At 38.8% G+C, this 19,418-nt stretch overlaps 1 protein-coding gene across 1 annotated transcript in view; it reads left to right on the top strand.

The window, feature by feature from the left end:
- The window catches only part of LOC120537178 (endothelin receptor type B-like), a 58,046-nt gene that overhangs the window by 38,077 nt on the left and 551 nt on the right, over positions 1-19,418 (top strand). Inside the window, exons 6-8 of the mRNA XM_039765917.1 lie at positions 12,876-13,009; positions 13,710-13,818; positions 18,590-19,418. The exon at positions 18,590-19,418 is cut by the window's right edge and continues 551 nt beyond it. Coding sequence (XP_039621851.1) covers positions 12,876-13,009; positions 13,710-13,818; positions 18,590-18,739 — 393 coding nt within the window. The 3' untranslated portion in view covers positions 18,740-19,418. The remainder of the gene's footprint in view (positions 1-12,875; positions 13,010-13,709; positions 13,819-18,589) is intronic.

Genomic DNA, 19,418 nt, shown 5'->3' with positions numbered 1-19,418 from the left:
ACTAGGCTCTGCGTCTGATGATACATTTGGCACCCTTCTCTAGCCCCTTCCACCTCCCAGAACCAACCTACAGACACTTTCAATAAAAATGTGTTATTCAGGCAAGTGCTGTTCATTAGAGTTCATAGGACATCAAACCCAATTTAACAACTTCCTTATATCAGATGAGTCGATAGCACTTAGTATATAATTTACATAGCAATTATGTAGTCTTCACTAAGTCTTCATGTAAATTAAACATTGAGAAAAGCATGTTTTCCATGAAGAGCTGACAGTTGTCGAAAGATACAATAGACATAGACAGCACCCACTTCATATTCCATAATAAACAAGTAAAACCACACAATGATAAGCTCTGAAATAATACAAATTAAAAAATAAGCATTGTTTGGTTGCCTTCCTTCTCCACAAGTGATCACAAAAATCATAGTCACTAGTTTATTCATTCCTCATTAAAGCCAAATGAATGGAGCAACACTGGATTTTGCCAATGCATGGCGTACAACACTACTGATGCTCACAACCTGCACTCTAAACACCCAGCGCTGTGGTTGGCAGTGAGGTGTACTGACTGACTGTGTAGAGCTAAATCTCATAGCCATCAACATTATCTCTGTTTATTTACCTATTCAACCAACCAATATGTAGGCCTCAACAAATTAAAAATGTGGAATAATAATGGTTCAGGGTTTCCTGAGTTCACAAGACCCCTTGGTGGGTAACCTTTCCAAAAACTGACCTTTCAGGAAGCCCCAAATCCTTTCCACCACACCTGGATTCAGCTTCTTTGACTCAGTTGACTTAATTTTAATGGGGTCCCACTAACCTTTGGTGCACTGGGTCTGTACCCAACAGGACCATTTGGGGATGCATATATGAAATGCTGTGAGAAATGCTGGCTTGATAGACACTGAAAATCTGGAACACAATCAGATTTTATGCTTTCTCCTATAGAACTAGGGTGTTGTACCGTGTTAGCCATTGTGGATGTGGTGAGAATTTAAGCAAACTGACACCTTTTATTGGCTAACTAGAAAGATTACAATATGCAAGTTTTCGAGGCAATTCAGGCCCCTTCTTCAGGTAGTAGATGTAACCACATGCTTTTTCCTTAAATTTAAGTTTATAAAAAAATTTAAATATTGAAAAGTGAACATTCAAAAAATAATAGACACCCCCTAAAAATTCACATATTACCTTTTCAGGTAATTTGAGCTTCTCTTGCCCCCCATTTTTGCTTTATACAATGCAATACAATACCATTTATTTTTGTATAGCCCAAAATCACACAAGAAGTGCCACAATGGGCTTTAACAGGCCCTGCCTCTTGAAAGCCCCCCCAGCCTTGACTCTCTAAGAAGACAAGACAAAACTCCCAAAAATACCATTGTAGGGAAAAATGGAAGAAACCTTGGGAAAGGCAGTTCAAAGAGAGACCCCTTTCCAGGTAGGTTGGGCATGCAGTGGGTGTCAAAAGGAAGGGGGTCAATACAATACAATACACAGAACAAAACAAATCCTCAATACAGTATAAAAATTAAAATTTTACAAGTACGTAGCAGAATTTAACAGTAGATGATATCACATAATATGATTTGGATTTGTTTAGAGTCCTGGAATCCTCAGCCATCAAGCTGCCTCCCCCATTTGGCCATTCCATGGCTGAAACAGTGCTGGTCCAGCAAATCCGATGAAAGGACCTCTATCCCATGATTCCTGTGATCCTCCATCAGGGATGACTTTACCTTAGGCAAGTGGGCCGTGGCACCAAGTGCCACATTTGAGTACCAAGAGGAGAAACAGAATAGGTGAGGGTTAGTAACAAATTATAACTATCATGTTACTTATGTTTTAGTGCTAATGACTAACAACAGAGATGCAGTATGTACAGTTAATCAGCAGCTCTAGTCAGGATATGCTCAACTGAAGTAGTGAGTCTTCAGCTGGGATTTGGAAGCTGAGACCGAAGGGGCATCTCTTATAGTAGCATGAACGTGGCCTGGGATGGCTTTTCATTTCCTTCTGAATGATTTTGCCTTACATCTAATACTGCTGGCATGGCCTTCCTTGCCTTATAAGTGGGAAATGTAAGTAAGTAAGTTCAGTAAAAAAATGCTCTGTGCCTGTATGTAATATATTCTCATTCTGTATATAAATCAACATATTCCCTAACTTTCCACAGGCAGATGGGTTTTTATGTATATTGTCTGGCATCAGATCCCATCTACAAAGGTGAAAATAGTTTATTTGCAGAAGACTTTGGAATTTCAATGAAGATAAGGATTTAAAACAAGAAAGAGAGAGAATATGCCTTTGTAGCCGATAATAAATTATGTAGCTATTGAGTCAAAGAAGAGGGGACTGGATCAGACCTGCTTTTGTTTTTCTTGTCTATGGAATACAGACTTGTGCTTAGAGAAAATAACTACTAGTTATCAAACAAACCATTGTAATTGCTATGTAAATAAATATATTAGTTCTGAATGTGTATAAGATCATTAATGTTTTTTAATGGACTTTCAAGTATATATAGCAAATGAAGAAGACAAACACTACTAAATTTTATTTAGATCTTATCTAAGTGAACAAATTATATCTCTCAGTGTGTTTTATCACAAAGTTATTTCCTGCCATAGAAAGGGGACAATAGTGTCTACCCAAAGTGCATGGCCCCTACATAAACATCACTGAAAACATATGAATCCCCCAGCATCAAAGTACCCAACATTTTAATAACAAAAGGCTGCAACTGAAACAATACTATGGGATTATTGAAAAACGACTATAAACATTCAAAAGGAAATGTATTTGATCTAACAGACTCTGTGCATTTCATATGAGAAATGCATTCTAGTCGTCTTATGCCAAGGAAGCTCCATAGCAACCAGGGCTCCGCAGATGCATGTCAAAGTGCCAAAGATGGCCCTTTACACAGTCCAAAATTCTGTGCAGGTGCCGGACCCGTCTTGCATGTCAGAAATTCAGTCACACCTATGCAAACTGTCGTTTTCTGTTTTTGATCTCCATCATGAACATTCAGCTGAGTGTTCTCACATGCAAATCTTTTGAATCCATTTCTCACGATCAGATCTGTATACCATATGGCTTCTTTCATTTGTAATATTTTACAGCTTAATGATCTGGTTGCATGCTCAGATCTCCGAGCATAGTCTGTTGTGGAATTCTTACTGTGCAGCTCTTGATAGTGACTTCTAACGATGACTGTGCACATAGTATTATTTTGGTTACACTTACATGAATGGAAAAGGAGTCAATTAGCAGCAAAAACAGGGCTGTAATTAAGAAAAGGGTTAGAATGAAAACCTGCAGCCACTGGAGCCCTCCAGGACTGGAGTTAGGGACCCCTGCACTAAACACTGTCTACATCTGTTTAGAAGGACTTAAATGTTTTTTCTTAAAGGGATATAAAGAAATTCAGTGAATTGTTTACTCAGTATCCTGCAGATTCATACATCACCACTATTTGATTGTGTGAAGAAATCTAAAAAAGAAATGATCTTTGATCTCCAGCTAAGAGACCATTTGTAGGGATATACTTGAGACTTTTGGCACAGTACTATGTGTTTCATTGTGAAAGTAGTGAGGTGATTTATAGAATATATATACAGTACATATATACATAAGTGAAGTTTTACAAGAAAAAGAGAAAACAAAGGTTCCAAACAAATCAATCATCAGAAAAAGAGCTAGGCCAGCAGTGTAAAACCTTATGCTGTAAACATAAGTGAATAGATAAATTAATAAATGAATAAAGATAATTGGAGTAAAAGAGGGGAGAGAACCTGCTTCCTCAATTTAAATGCTTCTTCTAAAATGTTATTGATTAGATCCTGCCAGGTTTTGAAAACGTTTTGTACAGATCCTCGAATTTGATTTTTTCCAGTTTCAAATAGTATATGACATCAGTTACCCACTTACTAAGAACAGGCGAGTTGGGATTGTTCCAGTTGAAAGAGACGGACCCGGCATTGTAGTTCAAATCTCATACACCATATTTGTCTGAGTGGAGTCTGCAAGTTTTCCTCCAGCTACGTGGTTTTTCACAACATTTCCTCAACATGTACACGTTAGGTTAACTGACAATTCTAAATCAGTGTAATGCAAGTGTGGATGAATATATGAGTGGGTCATGTGATGGACTAGTACACTGTGCAAGGTTGACTCAATGCTTTGCACCCTGTAAGGTAGGTTCAGGACCCCCATAAACCTAATCCTAGAATAAGCAGGTATATACGTGTGTATGAAATCCACAGGAATCGAGGAGTCGTGTTATAGGTGAAATGTCAGTTCCTCTCGAAATGTTTACGAACCATGGCCATATAAACCCAAATAAAAAACAAACAAATAAAAATGTATTGTTTGTTCTTTAAGAGATAAAATAAATTGAATCAATGTAGAATATTTCATGAATAATGGGGTCAGTACCAAAACAGGAAAAAATCTTTCATCATGTCATTTCATTTGGTGAGCTGCTTTAAAACAAAAATCTCAGGACAACATGTATGGCAAGCCAAATTAACATTTAGAGATATCTCAAAATGAATTTTGGATATCTTAAAATGTAATTTACTTTTTAAGATATCTGAAACTCGCTTTGAGATATCTTAAAATAATTTCCTTTACATTTTAAGATATCTGCAATACATTTTGAGATATCTCAAATGTATTTCAAGATATCTCAAATACAGTTTCAGATATCTCAAAATAATTGTGTCTGCATTTCAAGATATCTCAAATGAATTTTCAGATATCTTAAATTGACCTTTCATGCATTTTAAGATATCTTAAATGCATTTCAAGATATCTCAAAATCATTTCCTGTAAAATTGCCTATTATTTCAATGGGACTACTTGTTTATTATAAGATATCTTAAAATGTATTTGAGATATCTTGAAATGTGCAGGAAGTCATTTTAAGATATCTTGAAATGTATTTGAGATATCTGAAAATGGACAGGAAGCTGTTTTAAGATATCTGGAAATGTATTTGAGATATCTTAAATTGTATTGTAGATATCTGAAAATGCTATTGAGATATCTTGAAATAATTGAGTGTCCTTTTAAAGATATCTTAAAATGTATTTTAGATATCTTGAAATACACTTTGAGATATCTTGAAATACATTGTTAGATATCTGAAATGGAGCAGAGACCCATTTTAAGATATCATGAAATTAATTTTAGATATCTAAAAATGTATTTCAGATATCTGAAAAAAAAATGAATTTCAAGATATCTTGAATGCTTTTTAAGATATCTAAATTATATTTCGAGATATCTCAAAATAACTTCCTTCTCATTTTAAGATATCCCAAATTCATTTTGAGATATCTGAAATGCATTTTCAGATATCTTAAAATGACTTCCTGCACATTTCAAGATATCTCAAATACCTTTCAAGATATCTTAAAATAACTTCCTGCGTATTTCAAGATATCTCAAATTCAAGTCCCATTGAAAGAATAGGAAATGTTACAGGAAGTGATTTTGAGATATCTCAAAATGTATTTGAGATATCTTGAAATGCACAGGAAGTTATTTTAAGATATCTCAAAATTTATTTGCGATATCTCAAAATGCACAGGAACGTATTTCAAGATATCTCGAATTGCATTAAAGATATCTTAAAATGCATTTCAGATATTTCAAAATGTACAGCATATCATTTCAAGATATCTTGAAATCTATTTAAGATATCATAAAATGCTTTTTAGATATCTTAAAATAGATGCATTTTTAGATATCTGTAAGTCAATTTGAGATATCTAAAATGCATTTCCAGATATCTTAAAATCCATTTTGAGATATCTCTAAATGTTAATTCAGCTTGCCATACAACATGTGCTCGATCTGCAAATATTTGTTTACAGTTTGACCAGAAATATTCCTCCCAAAGTCAATGAATTTCATGCATATATTATCCTTTGCCTGTCTTAAAAATGTACTAGTTTGGAAGATGAAAGTTTCCTATTGTTTTCTTCATTCAGTTTAAAGAGGAGAGTGTGATGTGCCTTATCTGGGCTGGTGTGACCGGGGCACAAGTCAAGGATTTAGATGTGACCACATGTTCATTTTCCTTTTTCCACTGGCAATGAAGAAGGTCACAACCCAAAAGAAAAATCCTAGACTTGTCTCTAGCCATTTCTTATTCAATTTTATGACATGAATGAGTAATTGAAACCAAGATGGCACAATTTGATTACCAACCTTCACGGAAGGCACATTGTTTTGCAGCTAGAATCAGACTGTGTTGTTGCACCATACAGTCAAATTAAACAGGGCTACTTTTTTTTTTAAATTACACATCACTCCATACAAATAAATAATTTTTTACAAACATAAGACCGAAAACAAATCAAACCCCACCCCTGAGAAAGAGAGCTAATCCAGCAGATTAAAACTTAAAGCTACTAAAAATAAGTAAATAGATGAATTAATAAGTGAATAATGATAAATGGAGAAATCCTCAGTACTTTAAAAGTTTACTCTAAAATGTTATTGATCAGATCCTGCCAGGTTCTGAAAAAGTTCTGCACAGATCCTCTAAGTCAGAATTTTATTTTTTCCAGTTTCAAATAGCATAAAACATCAGTTACCAATTGACTTAGAATAGGAGAGTTAGGATTCTTCCATTTGAGCAAGAGAAGTCTACGTGCCAATAATGAAGTAAAAGCCATTGCAGTTTGTTTGTCCTTCTCCACTGTAAGCCCCTCTGTGAGCCCACCAAACACAGCTATTAGTGGGTTAGGAGGGATTGTGACACCAAGGCTGTCTGAAAGGTATTTCAAGATTTTTGTCCAGTATGATGTTAATTTGGTGCAGGCCCAAAACATGTGGCCCAGTGAGGCTGGAACTTGATTGCAGCGTTCGCAGGATTCAATCTTGCCCTGGAAACATTTTGGACAGTTTAAAATGAGAGAGATGTGCTCGATATATAATTTTGAGTTGAATAAATGTATGCTTTGCGCATATTCAGCTTGAGTGAATTCTTTGCATTGCTACCTTTCACTCCTTTTCTGAAATGTTGAGTAAGAGATCCTTTTCCCACTGTACTCTGGAGTGTGGCATGGTGGCACAGTGGTAGCGCTGCTACCTCGCATTAAGGAGACCTGGGTTCGCTTCTCGTGTCCTCCCTGCGTGGAGTTTGCATGTTCTCCCCATGTCTGCGTGGGTTTCCTCCCACAGTCCAAAGACATGCAGGTTAGGTGCATTGGTGATCCAAAATTGTCCTGTGTGTGTGTGCCCTGCAGTGGGCTGTAAAATAGTTTTATATATTATGGAAATGCTATCTGAGTCCTCGAGACTGATCAATATTTTTTCCAGAATAGAGGGAGGTGGGAGGTGAGGAAAATTGGGCAAGTTCTGTTTAACAAAGTTTCTAATTTGAAGGTAGTGAAGAAAAATGTGTTGCTGGAAAGTTGTCTATGTACAGATCTCTAAGTGATTTAATCCTGGATGTTTTCCAGGCATTAAAAACTGCATATGTTTGAGAGGGTAGAAAAAGGTGCTTCTCATGCAGAAGTGCCATAGATAAAAGTTTCTCTATCTTATAATACTTCCTACGGTTTCTTGTGGCTAAAAGAGAAGAGGATGTTAGGAAAAGTGCCACCTCTTATCCTTGGGGGTTATCATATACCTCGATCAAACCTGTGAGGAGTGTATATACAGTGGTGTGAAAAACTATTTGCCCCCTTCCTAATTTCTTATTCTTTTGCATGTTTGTCACACAAAATGTTTCTGATCATCAAACACATTTAACCATTAGTCAAATATAACACAAGTAAACACAAAATGCAGTTTTTAAATGATGGTTTTTATTATTTAGGGAGAAAAAAAATTCCAAACCTACATGGCCCTGTGTGAAAAAGTAATTGCCCCCTGAACCTAATAACTGGTTGGGCCACCCTTAGCAGCAATAACTGCAATCAAGCATTTGCGATAACTTGCAATGAGTCTTTTACAGCGCTCTGGAGGAATTTTGGCCCACTCATCTTTGCAGAATTGTTGTAATTCAGCTTTATTTGAGGGTTTTCTAGCATGAACTGCCTTTTTGCTTTTTGCCCTGAATATAGGGCAAGACAATCTAAAAAACTCAAACAAAAATATTACAAGAAAGGAAACCTTAACCTCAGGGACCCAGGTAGTAATACTACTTTAGCCTTAGGGCCACAGTATAATGGGGTTAAGATAAGGGTAAATTATATATATATATATATATATATATATATATATATGTCGGCCTTTGCAGTTTAAGGGTTGTTTACAATCCATGGGTCTGTCTGTTCATGAATTTGTCATCAGTAAATAAATGGAAATTAGTTTAGAGGCCTACTAAAGAAAATCACAGATGACATGAAAGAACTAGAAAATCTAAAGAAAATGAAAAGGTCTAGTAAATCATAAATGCATAAAATATATGTAATATTTAATATTTTTATCATTTATGTACCATAAATATACACAGATATATTATAAGTTATGTTTTCATTAAAGAACTGCAGAACTGCATAGCCTCTCTCTCCCCCTCTCTCCAGCTCTGCTTTTTCAGCCCACAGCTGCAAGCCTTCCGTCCTGCTTCCTACTGATCGCCACCATCTACCTTCCCCCTGATTTGAAGCTCATATTCTCTCTGTTTTGTTTTGGTTCATTTCTGTCCTTTTCTCATTCTGTTCTCTGTGTCTCTTTCCTTTAATAACCATGCACCCTTAATGCTGTGTTTCATGTTCACCAAAGCAAAGGATATGCTGGCACTAAAAAGATTAAAAAAAACAAATATATATATATATATATATATTGTGGAACGTGGCCCAGACACAGACAGACGGACAATGGTTTGTCACCCAGCACACACATATTTATTATTTACAATATTTACAAGTCAAGTGCACAACCCAGTGCCTCCAGCACCGATCCCCCAAAGTCCAGGCCTCACTCTCCAGTGCCTTCCTTCTGGCCCCCCAGGTGTCCCCAGTCTTCTTCCCCCCAGCACTTCCTGGTGTGGCGGAAGTGCTGAGGTCCAGGGTTCTTCAGGCACCGGGGCGCCCCCTGGCAGTGGCCACGGGCCCCTACAGGGTTGAGCTTCCAAGCTCTGCACCCGTGGTCCCCAGTGCAACCAGGGCGGTCGCCCCCTCGTGGTCTGGAGGAGGTGCAAGCCCTCCTCCAGTCCTCCTGGGCGTCCCGGCTGGGTACCACCCCAGCCGCGTGCCACAATATATATATATATATATTTATTTTTAAATATAATTCATGTGGCGCAGTGGGTAGTGCTGCTACCACGCAGTTAGGAGACCTGGGTTCGCTTCCTGGGTCCTCCCTGCATGGAGTTTGTATGTTCTCCCCATGTCTGTGTGGGTTTCCTCCTGGTGCTTCAGTTTCCTCCCACAGTCCAAAGACATGCAGGTTAAGTGCATTGGTGATTCTAAATTGTCCCTAGTGTGTGCTTGGGGTGTGTGTGTGCACACCCTGTGGTGGGCTGGCACCCTGCCCGGGGTTTGTTTCCTGCCTTGCGCCCTGTGTTGGCTGGGATTGGCTCCAGCAGACCCCCGTGACCCTGTAGTTAGGATATAGTGGGTTGGATAATGGATGGATAGAAATATAATTCACACATAACACCATATGCCCAACCCAAAATGTATTCACTGGGGTCTTGTACCTCTACCCCTTGCAAATCACAAGGGATAACTATATATATATATATATCAGAAAAAATAGTATATCGTCAGAAAAAAAATGAAATGTAGAGATGTCAGGAAATTCAAAGGAACTACTCTGGGCATCTGTCTCCTAGGAGGATTCATTTTGCGGATGCATTCGCTTCACTTGTGTATTAGTGGCGGGAGGAAAAGTACAAGGCATAGTGTTTTGGCAATGTTGGTGGCTAAGCAACTTTGTCTGTCTTCTAAGGTTTCTTTTTGCTGATGTGCTGGCCTCGCTTGTGTTATTAGTGGCTAAGTGAGTTATGTTTCCTTGAAGGCAGAGCCCTTACCCGACTCCACCTTTTACTTCCTGGCCGAACAGACACACACACTTCCATGCATAGACGTTTATAGATAGATAGATAGATAGATAGATAGATAGATAGATAGATAGATAGATAGATAGATAGATAGATAGATAGATAGATAGATAGATAGATAGATAGATAGATAGATAGATAGATAGATGTGGAGGAAATAATTATTTGACCCCTCACTGATTTTGTAAGTTTGTCCAATGACAAAGAAATGAAAAGTCTCAGAACAGTATCATTTCAATGGTAGGTTTATTTCAACAGTGGCAGATTGCACATCAAAAGGAAAATCGAAAAAATAACTTTAAATAAAAGATAGAAATTGATTTGCATTTCATTGAGGGAAATAAGTTTTTGAACCCCTACCAACCATTAAGAGTTCTGGCTCCCACAGAGTGGTTAGACACTTCTACTCAATTAGTCACCCTCATTAAGGACACCTGTCTTAACTAGTCACCTGTATAAAAGACACCTGTCCACAGAATCAATCAATCAAGCAGACTCCACACTCTACAACATGGGAAAGACCAAAGAGCTGTCCAAGGATGTCAGAGACAAAATTGTAGACCTGCACAAGGCTGGAATGGGCTACAAAACCATTAGCAAGAAGCTGGGAGAGAAGGTGACAACTGTTGGTGCGATTGTTCGAAAATGGAAGGAGCACAAAATGACCATCAATCGACCTCGCTCTGGGGCTCCACGCAAGATCTCACCTCGTGGGGTGTCAATGGTTCTGAGAAAGGTGAAAAGAATCCTAGAACTACACGGGAGGAGTTAGTTAATGACCTCAAATTAGCAGGGACCACAGTCACCAAGAAAACCATTGGAAACACATTACACGCAATGGATTAAAATCCTGCAGGGCTCGCAAGGTCCCCTGCTCAAGAAGGCACATGTGCAGGCCCGTCTGAAGTTTGCCAATGAACACCTGAATGATTCAGAGAGTGACTGGGAGAAGGTGCTGTGGTCTGATGAGACCAAAATAGAGCTCTTTGGCATTAACTCAACTCGCTGTGTTTGGAGGAAGAAAAATGCTGCCTATGACCCCCAAAACACCGTCCCACCGTCAAGCATGGGGGTGGAAACATTTTGCTTTGGGGGTGTTTTTCTGCTAAGGGCACAGGACAACTTAATCGCATTAACGGAAAATGGACGGAGCCATGTATCGTGAAATCCTGAGCGACAATCTCCTTCCCTCTGCCAGGAAACTGAAAATGGGTCGTGGATGGGTGTTCCAGCACGACAATGACCCAAAACATACAGCAAAGGCAACAAAGGAGTGGCTCAAGAAGAAGCACATTAAGGTCATGGAGTGGCCTAGTCAGTCTCCGGACCTTAATCCAATAGAAAACCTATGGAGGGAGCTCAAGCTCAGAGTAGCACAGAGACAGCCTCGAAACCTTAGGGATTTAGAGATGATCTGCAACGAGGAGTGGACCAACATCCCTCCTAAAATGTGCGCAAACTTGGTCATCAATTAGAAGAAACGTTTGACCTCTGTGCTTGCAAACAAGGGTTTTTCCACTAAGTATTAAGTCTTTTTTTGTTAGAGGGTTCAAAAACTTATTTCCCTCAATGAAATGCAAATTAATTTCTATCTTTTATTTAAAGTTATTTTTTCGATTTTCCTTTTGATGTGCAATCTGCCACTGTTGAAATAAACCTACCATTGAAATGATACTGTTCTGAGACTTTTCATTTCTTTGTCATTGGACAAACTTACAAAATCAGTGAGGGGTCAAATAATTATTTCCTCCACTGTAGATAGATAGAACAAAAAAATGAAGCAAACACTTAATCATCACTTCCAGAAAGAAGACTTAAATGCCAGTGCATTGGTGCCAAAAGGGAAGAGTCATTTAGACCAGAGGGAAGAGGATAGCAGACAGTGACAAGGAAGGAACAGGAGAAGAAGTAAAAGAGTAGGGAAGAGGCAGACGGGTTGACGGTGGACTTGTTTATTTTGGAACCAAGACAAAGGGGCCGCGGTGGAGTACACTTTACATTGTAGCATTGGAAGGAAACACCAGCAGACACCAGTGTCTTATTTAGCTAAGTCATCATTATATAAATGTTACAGTATATTTTGTTTTCATTTGAATTTTAGCTCATTCAAACTTGACCGCAAAAGTGACTTATTTGTCAATGCACAAATTAATGATGAAAACAGAAAACAACAAATGAATGAGTAATATGAACATTTGTTTTAAATTTCATGTTCATTACCATATAAAATTGCTGCTAATCTTCTGCTATTTTTCCCTAGGCATGTACAGCTACATATTCTAGCAATTAGTGTAGTGAAAACTACAATTAAAAAAAACAACACAATTTTAAAAATAAAAATAAATTAACAAACAATGAAGACTCACTAATGTGCTTGCCTTGTGTTCTTGCATGTATGTTATCATCCAGTTGATGCTCGGCCCTGGCCAATTCTATTTCATTTTAAAAGCAACAGGGGCGCAGTGCGCTTAAACTTAAAGAATGCTGGCAGTCACCTCCATTATGCCCTCTGGTGGTCATTCGGAGTCTCAACTGGATGATAACATGCATACAAGACCGCACGATTATCCCCCAACCTAGGGTTAGGGTTGATTTCACCCTGCAGTATTTTTAGTCGACCAATGATAAACATGTGCACCAAGTTTCATGAAAATCGCTCCAGCCGTTTGGAAGTGATGCTGGAACATACATACACATATATACATATATATAAAACACTTGCCAAATAAAGCTTCCTTGGAGTGAGCAGAGGAAAGCTGATTGCATCTATGTATTATAACATTGAGATTTTCATTTCCACCTTTGTTAGGCATAATTGACATTTCTGTGTTTCCTTTAGCGACGAGAGGTGGCAAAAACTGTTTTCTGCTTAGTGGTGATCTTTGCCCTCTGTTGGTTCCCATTACACCTCAGCCGAATATTGAAGAAAACCATCTATGACGAAACGGACCCCAATCGCTGTGAACTGTTAAGGTATGTTTTTGGGTTTTTATTTGCACTTTCTTTTCTGTGTGGAAGAGACAGATGCAAGTATCAATGATTTCCAAAATATAAAAGAAGCTAAATGGTTTAGTAAGACTGCTACTAGTATTGTCCAAAATGGACTGATGGTGTAACATGAACAGTGTGCTCCAGTATTATTTCAGGACAACGCCATACTAAAGGACAGTAACAGACCCTAAAATGCGTTTCTGCTATTGACATTTTATTCTAGGCTAATGAAATGCAGCATTAGAACCAGAAGCAGAACCCAAACTTACTGTATTTACATTTTTAAAGACATGCCTTTTAACATTTTACTTTTTTTTTTTTTTTAAAACACAAACACTTTTAAATAAATCATGTAATTTTTTTTTCTTTTCTTAACTTTCTTTGGGTAACTTAATAGAAGAATGCAGAGCATGTCATATTTCAAAGCCTGCTACATACTTGGTGGTATTTTAGCATGTGAAACACTAAGAATATTAATACATTTCTCAGTTGTTAAGCAGCTTACACCGCCTTTGAACACGTATTCCAAACCACCATCATTCACTTATAACTACACAACAATAAATGAATATGGAGACATATGAAAAAAATAAATAACATTATCAAATGTTGTTAAACATTTATTTATATAAAAACAGATTGTCTACCTTTTTTGTAAGATCTGTTATTTTGATTGTAACAGTTTTCTGCTGGTGATGGACTACACTGGGATAAACATGGCTTCACTGAACTCTTGCATCAATCCCGTGGCACTGTACTTTGTCAGCCAAAAATTTAAGAACTGTTTTCAGGTGAGAGACTCATTGATACCAACTTTATATAAATTAACCAGTCCAGAGATGGCTCTGGTCCACACACTTCTTGTTGTAGACATTCATTTTAAGAGAAATTAGGAGTGAGTTTTGTTTTTCACTCATTATGATATACCTGCATTTCACTAATGATGACGACTATGATGAAGACAATCACCCAACACAAAAAGTGTACAAACTGTGAGATGTGTGTCGGGTGGTCATCAAAAATATGCAAAAGGTGTATGTTCCCAAACATGAAATAAGTATTGATGAAAGTCTCATGGGTTACAAGGAAAGGCTGTCACAGGTATAGTACATCATATATAAACACACATGATTCAGTATCAAGCTCTACAGGCTGTGTGTTATTTTCATGTTATTTTCCACATATCAGTGGCATTTATGGCATGAAAATTTACATTGGCCAATATAATCATTTTTCTATATCAGTGCCAACTCCTCTAATGTTAACATTAGTGTGTGCTTGGTGTGTGGGTGTGTTTATGTGTGTCCTGCGGTGGGTTGGCACCCTGCCCAGGATTGGTTCCTGCCTTGTGTCCTGTGTTGGCTGGGATTGGCTCCAGCAGACCCCCCCTGACCCTGTATTCGGATTCAGCGGGTTAGAAAATGGATGGATGGATACCTAGCTAATAATGTCTGTCCTTCTTTTGCTAATGACTAGTAAGAACGTCAAGTTCATCCACCATTCACATCACAAAAAAATCAGTCAAACAATGGTCAGTGATGGTCTAGGGAGGCATATGCTTGGAGGGTCACACAGACCTCCATGTGCTAGGCTACAGTACCCTGATTGCTGTTAGGTACCGGGATTAAATCCTCAGAGCCATTGTCAGACCTTACACTGGTGCAGTTGGCTCTGGTTTTCTCCTGTTTGAGAATAATGCTTGGCCTCATGTGGCCTGAGTTTGTAGGCAGTGATGCCATTGACTGGCTCACACGTTCCCCAGACCTAAATCCAAATGAGAACCTCTGGGTCGTTATGTATCCACATTGCCAAGTAGTGCCACAGACTATCCACGATTTTGCTGTTGCCCTGATCCAGGTCTGGGAGTAGATCCATCCACCATCTCATCAGGAGCATGCTCAGACGTTATTGGGAGTGCATGAGGGCCATAAACATTACTGAGTCACATTCGGTGTTGCCTGTGATTTCAGTTTTTGACTTTGATTTCCGGTGTGATGTTGAATCCATCCCTCAATGGGTTTCCATTAAAAGCAGTTACATTTGCGTTTGTTCTCAACAAATTACACAGTATTATTCAGTAATGATGATGTGTGGTTTATGTGTTTCCTTATTTTTTTGTAATAATTTAAAATTACTGAGTAATGCTTATTACTTTGCACAACATCTGGTGGCCCACAAGCCCATAATGCAGAAACACCACTGGTACAAATGTGTAGGTCTCCTTCTGCGATGTGTAATAATAGCAGACAACATGCGGTTTCTACTAAATCCAGAAAAGAAGAGAAAAGAAAAAAGACCAGCTAATTAAATGAGATCATTACAGGTGAAATCGCATAGCAATTGTGAAACTGGTTAGAACAACAACTTGCAACCACATGTGGTCCCCAGGACCGAGTCTCACAACCACAGCTGTAATGCCTTTATCCATTAATTGCAATACAAGGTGACATTATAGATCTACCCCAGCAGCACCAAGTACAAAGTTGGTCCATCATTGGACAGGGCACCAGTCCAAAGCAAGATGCTTCTACATGGTGAATCCATCTGAACAGCCAAGTCTGTGAAATATAGGAGAAAACTGAAGTGCCTGGATATAGCAATTCCTAGAGTATGCCAACTCCACACCACCGGAGGATTTGAACTCAGCATGCTGGACTGAAATGCTAAGCACTATATCACCTTATGCTTTAGAAAACTACATGAGAAGGTTTGGAAATGGGATGTGACAGTGTACAGAAGTGACAAAGAAGGCTAAAACAATGCTGGGTTACATAAGCTAAGCCAAGAACATATCAGTAGAGAAGACCCATGGGAGGCCTGATCTGGATAGATGGATGGATGGATGGATGAATGGATAGATAGATTTAATTGTCCCAAGGGGGAAATTTGGCTTTTTACAGAAGCTCTTTAATTTAAAAAATAGGTATATAGTAAGTAAATAAATACAAATATAAACAAGTGAATAAATAAATAAATATTCACGTTTTCATCTGAACAAAGAAGGAAGTTAAAAAGAAAACTTCTGATTTGGCTCTCATAGTCACAGTGAAGCATTATGTACAGGGTGGGCCATTTATATGGATACACCTTAATAAAATGGGAATGGTTGGTGATATTAACTTCCTGTTTGTGGCACATTAGTGTATGTGAGGGGAGAAACTTTTGAAGATGGGTGGTGACCATGGTGGCCACTTGGAAGTCGGCCATTTTGGATCCAACTTTTGTTTTTTCCAATAGGAAGAGGGTCATGTGACACATCAAACTTATTGGGAATTTCACAAGAAAAACAATGGTGTGCTTGGTTTTAACGTAACTTTATTCTTTCATGAGTTATTTACAAGTTTCTGACCACTTATAAAATGTGTTCAATGTGCTGCCCATTGTGTTGGATTGTCAATGCAACCCTCTTCTCCCACTCTTCACACACTGATAGCAACACCGCAGGAGAAATGCTAGCACAGGCTTCCAGTATCCGTAGTTTCAGGTGCTGCACATCTCGTATCTTCACAGCATAGACAATTGCCTTCAGATGACCCCAAAGATAAAAGTCTAAGAGGGTCAGATCGGGAGACCTTGGGGGCCATTCAACTGGCCCACGACGACCAATGCACTTTCCAGGAAACTGTTCATCTAGGAATGCTCGGACCTGACACCCATAATGTGGTGGTGCACCATCTTGCTGGAACGTGCCAGCTTCAGTGCATAAAGAGGGAAACACATCATCATGTAGCAATTTCGCATATCCAGTGGCCTTGAGGTTTCCATTGATGAAGAATGGCCCCACTATCTTTGTACCCCATATACCACACCATACCATCAATTTTTTGTTCCAACAGTCTTGGAGGGATCTATCCAATGTGGGTTAGTGTCAGACCAATAGCGGTGGTTTTGTTTGTTAACTTCACCATTCACATAAAAGTTTGCCTCATCACTGAACAAAATCTTCTGCGTAAACTGAGGGTCCTGTTCCAATTTTGTTTTGCCCATTCTGCAAATTCAGTGCGCCGATCTGGGTCATCCTCATTGAGATGCTGCAGTAGCTGGAGTTTGTAAGGGTGCCATTTGTGAGTAGCTAATATCCGCCGAAGGGATGTTCGACTAATGCCACTCTCCAGTGACATGCGGCGAGTGCTACGCTGTGGGCTCTTGCTGAATGAAGCTAGGACAGCCACTGATGTTTCTTCATTAGTGACAGTTTTCATGCGTCCACATTTTGGCAAATCCAACACTGAACCAGTTTCACGAAACTTAGCAAGCAGTTTGCTAACTGTAGCATGGGAGATGGGTGGTCTCGTAGGGTGTCTTGCATTGAAATCTGCTGCAATGACCCGGTTACTGCGTTCACCAGACATCAACACAATTTCTATCCGCTCCTCACGTGTTAACCTCTGCAAAATGTCAATGGCTGTAAACAAAGAGAAACTTGTAAATAACTCATGAAAGAATAAAGTTACGTTAAAACCAAGCACACCATTGTTTTTCTTGTGAAATTCCCAATAAGTTTGATGTGTCACATGACCCTCTTCCTATTGAAAGAACAAAAGTTGGATCCAAAATGGCCGACTTCCAAATAGCCACCATGGTCACCACCCATCTTGAAAAGTTTCCCCCCTCACATATACTAATGTGCCACAAACAGGAAGTTAATATCACCAACCATTCCCATTTTATTAAGGTGTATCCATATAAATGGCCCATCCTGTAGAAATATTACTGTTGGTATAAAGGAGCCCCCGTAGCGTTTCTTGACACACTTCTGCTGAACGATTCGTTAGCTGAAAGCCCTCAGTGTATGTGTCAGAGAGAGGATGTGCAGCATTGTTCATAATGGCACTCAGTTTTGTTTTCATTCTTGTCTTAACTATGACCTCCAGAGGGTCCAGAGTGTGTCCTATAACTGGCCTTGCCCTTTTCAATTAGTTTGTTGTTTCAGTGGTCCTCTCCTGAAGTGATGTTACCAGCCCAGCACACCACAGTGTACAAAATCACACTGGCCACCACAGAGTTGCAGAAGATGTGAAGGATGTCACTTCCCACATTAAAGGAATGCAGTTTCCTAACTGAAAAGAGTCTGCCCTGCCCTTTCTTATATGACTCCTCTGTTTTCTAAGACCAGTCGAACTAGTCGTTAATGTGGAGCCCCAAGTATCTGTATGAGTGGACCACCGCTATAACCACTCCTTGAATAGTGACTGGACATAGAGGCTTTTTGGTGTAGCAAGTGACATGACCTGCTGTTATATTAATAGTCTGAGGTGTACAGAATGAAGAAAAGAAGACAGGACTCTAAATTATGATGCTAAAGTGTGGTTCATATCTATATCTGAGACACAGTCCTCAAGTCTCACAAACTATAGCTCATTTTTCAGGACACAATAAGTTAATGTAGTATGTTATTTTTACAGAATGTTTTACTTCCAGGCATTTCCCTAGTGGGCACCACAAAATGCAAGATAATTAAATGTGTAAATAAACCACATTAAAAAGAGAATTGCAAAATAAACAAAAGTTAAAAAAAAAAATTGCAAAGACCAAATAAATATATGTTGTTTTTTTTTGCAGTCATGTCTGTGCTGTTGGTGTCAGAGGCGACCCAGGAATGTTATACCGACAGATGAGAAGTGCTCTGGAGGTCAGTGGAAAAGTCAAGCCCCAGAAAACGCACTGGTCAGGAGCAGCTCACGTTCCAGCCACAAGTACAGCACTTCTTAACTACGATAAAACACTACTGCATGAGAGAGGATTCAATGGATCCATTCTGCAAGTGAGGACACTATACTGATTCAAGACAAGCATGTAATAGCTTGCTTCATGTCAAATAAAGCACTTCAGCTTTCAGACAGTTAAGCTGCACTGAAGTGTATGGCACAAAAAGACACATTCAGTAACCTGGAGATAAAACTACAATAACCAAACCAAATAAAGGACTCAGCAGATGAATAACATGGAAATGGATCAGAAGGCGGACTTTTCAACAGGACTAGAATTCATAACTTGTGCTGCTTTGTAGATAGAACAAATATGCATATTGTTTAAAACTTCATTACTGAATGTATCCCCTTAAAGAGTACAGTATTGGTATTTTTTCATTTAATCCATTCAGCTAATGCTCTCACCTAATCCCAATCATTCAGCACAGTGTGCACATTATGGTGTGAAAAAGTACCATTTGGTAGGAAAACAGTGCCCAGGTATTAAGATGCATGGCACAGAAACATCAACCCACTTCTTGAATGACTGCATGCTGCCTAATCTGTATGGTAAACCAGGGGAAGTAGAGAAGGTCATGTTTTATAAATGCCAATGTTTTATTAAACTGTTTTCATTCAAGGGGTGAATAAGATGCAGTGTATGGCAGTGTGTGTTTGTGAGAAAGACTGTCATCTCATCC

The sequence above is a fragment of the Polypterus senegalus genome, chromosome 10, assembly GCF_016835505.1.
Source record: "Polypterus senegalus isolate Bchr_013 chromosome 10, ASM1683550v1, whole genome shotgun sequence".
Taxonomy (NCBI): Eukaryota; Metazoa; Chordata; class Cladistia; order Polypteriformes; family Polypteridae; genus Polypterus; species Polypterus senegalus.
Note: the sequence above shows the minus strand (reverse complement) of the source record. Positions and strands in the feature narration are given on the sequence as shown.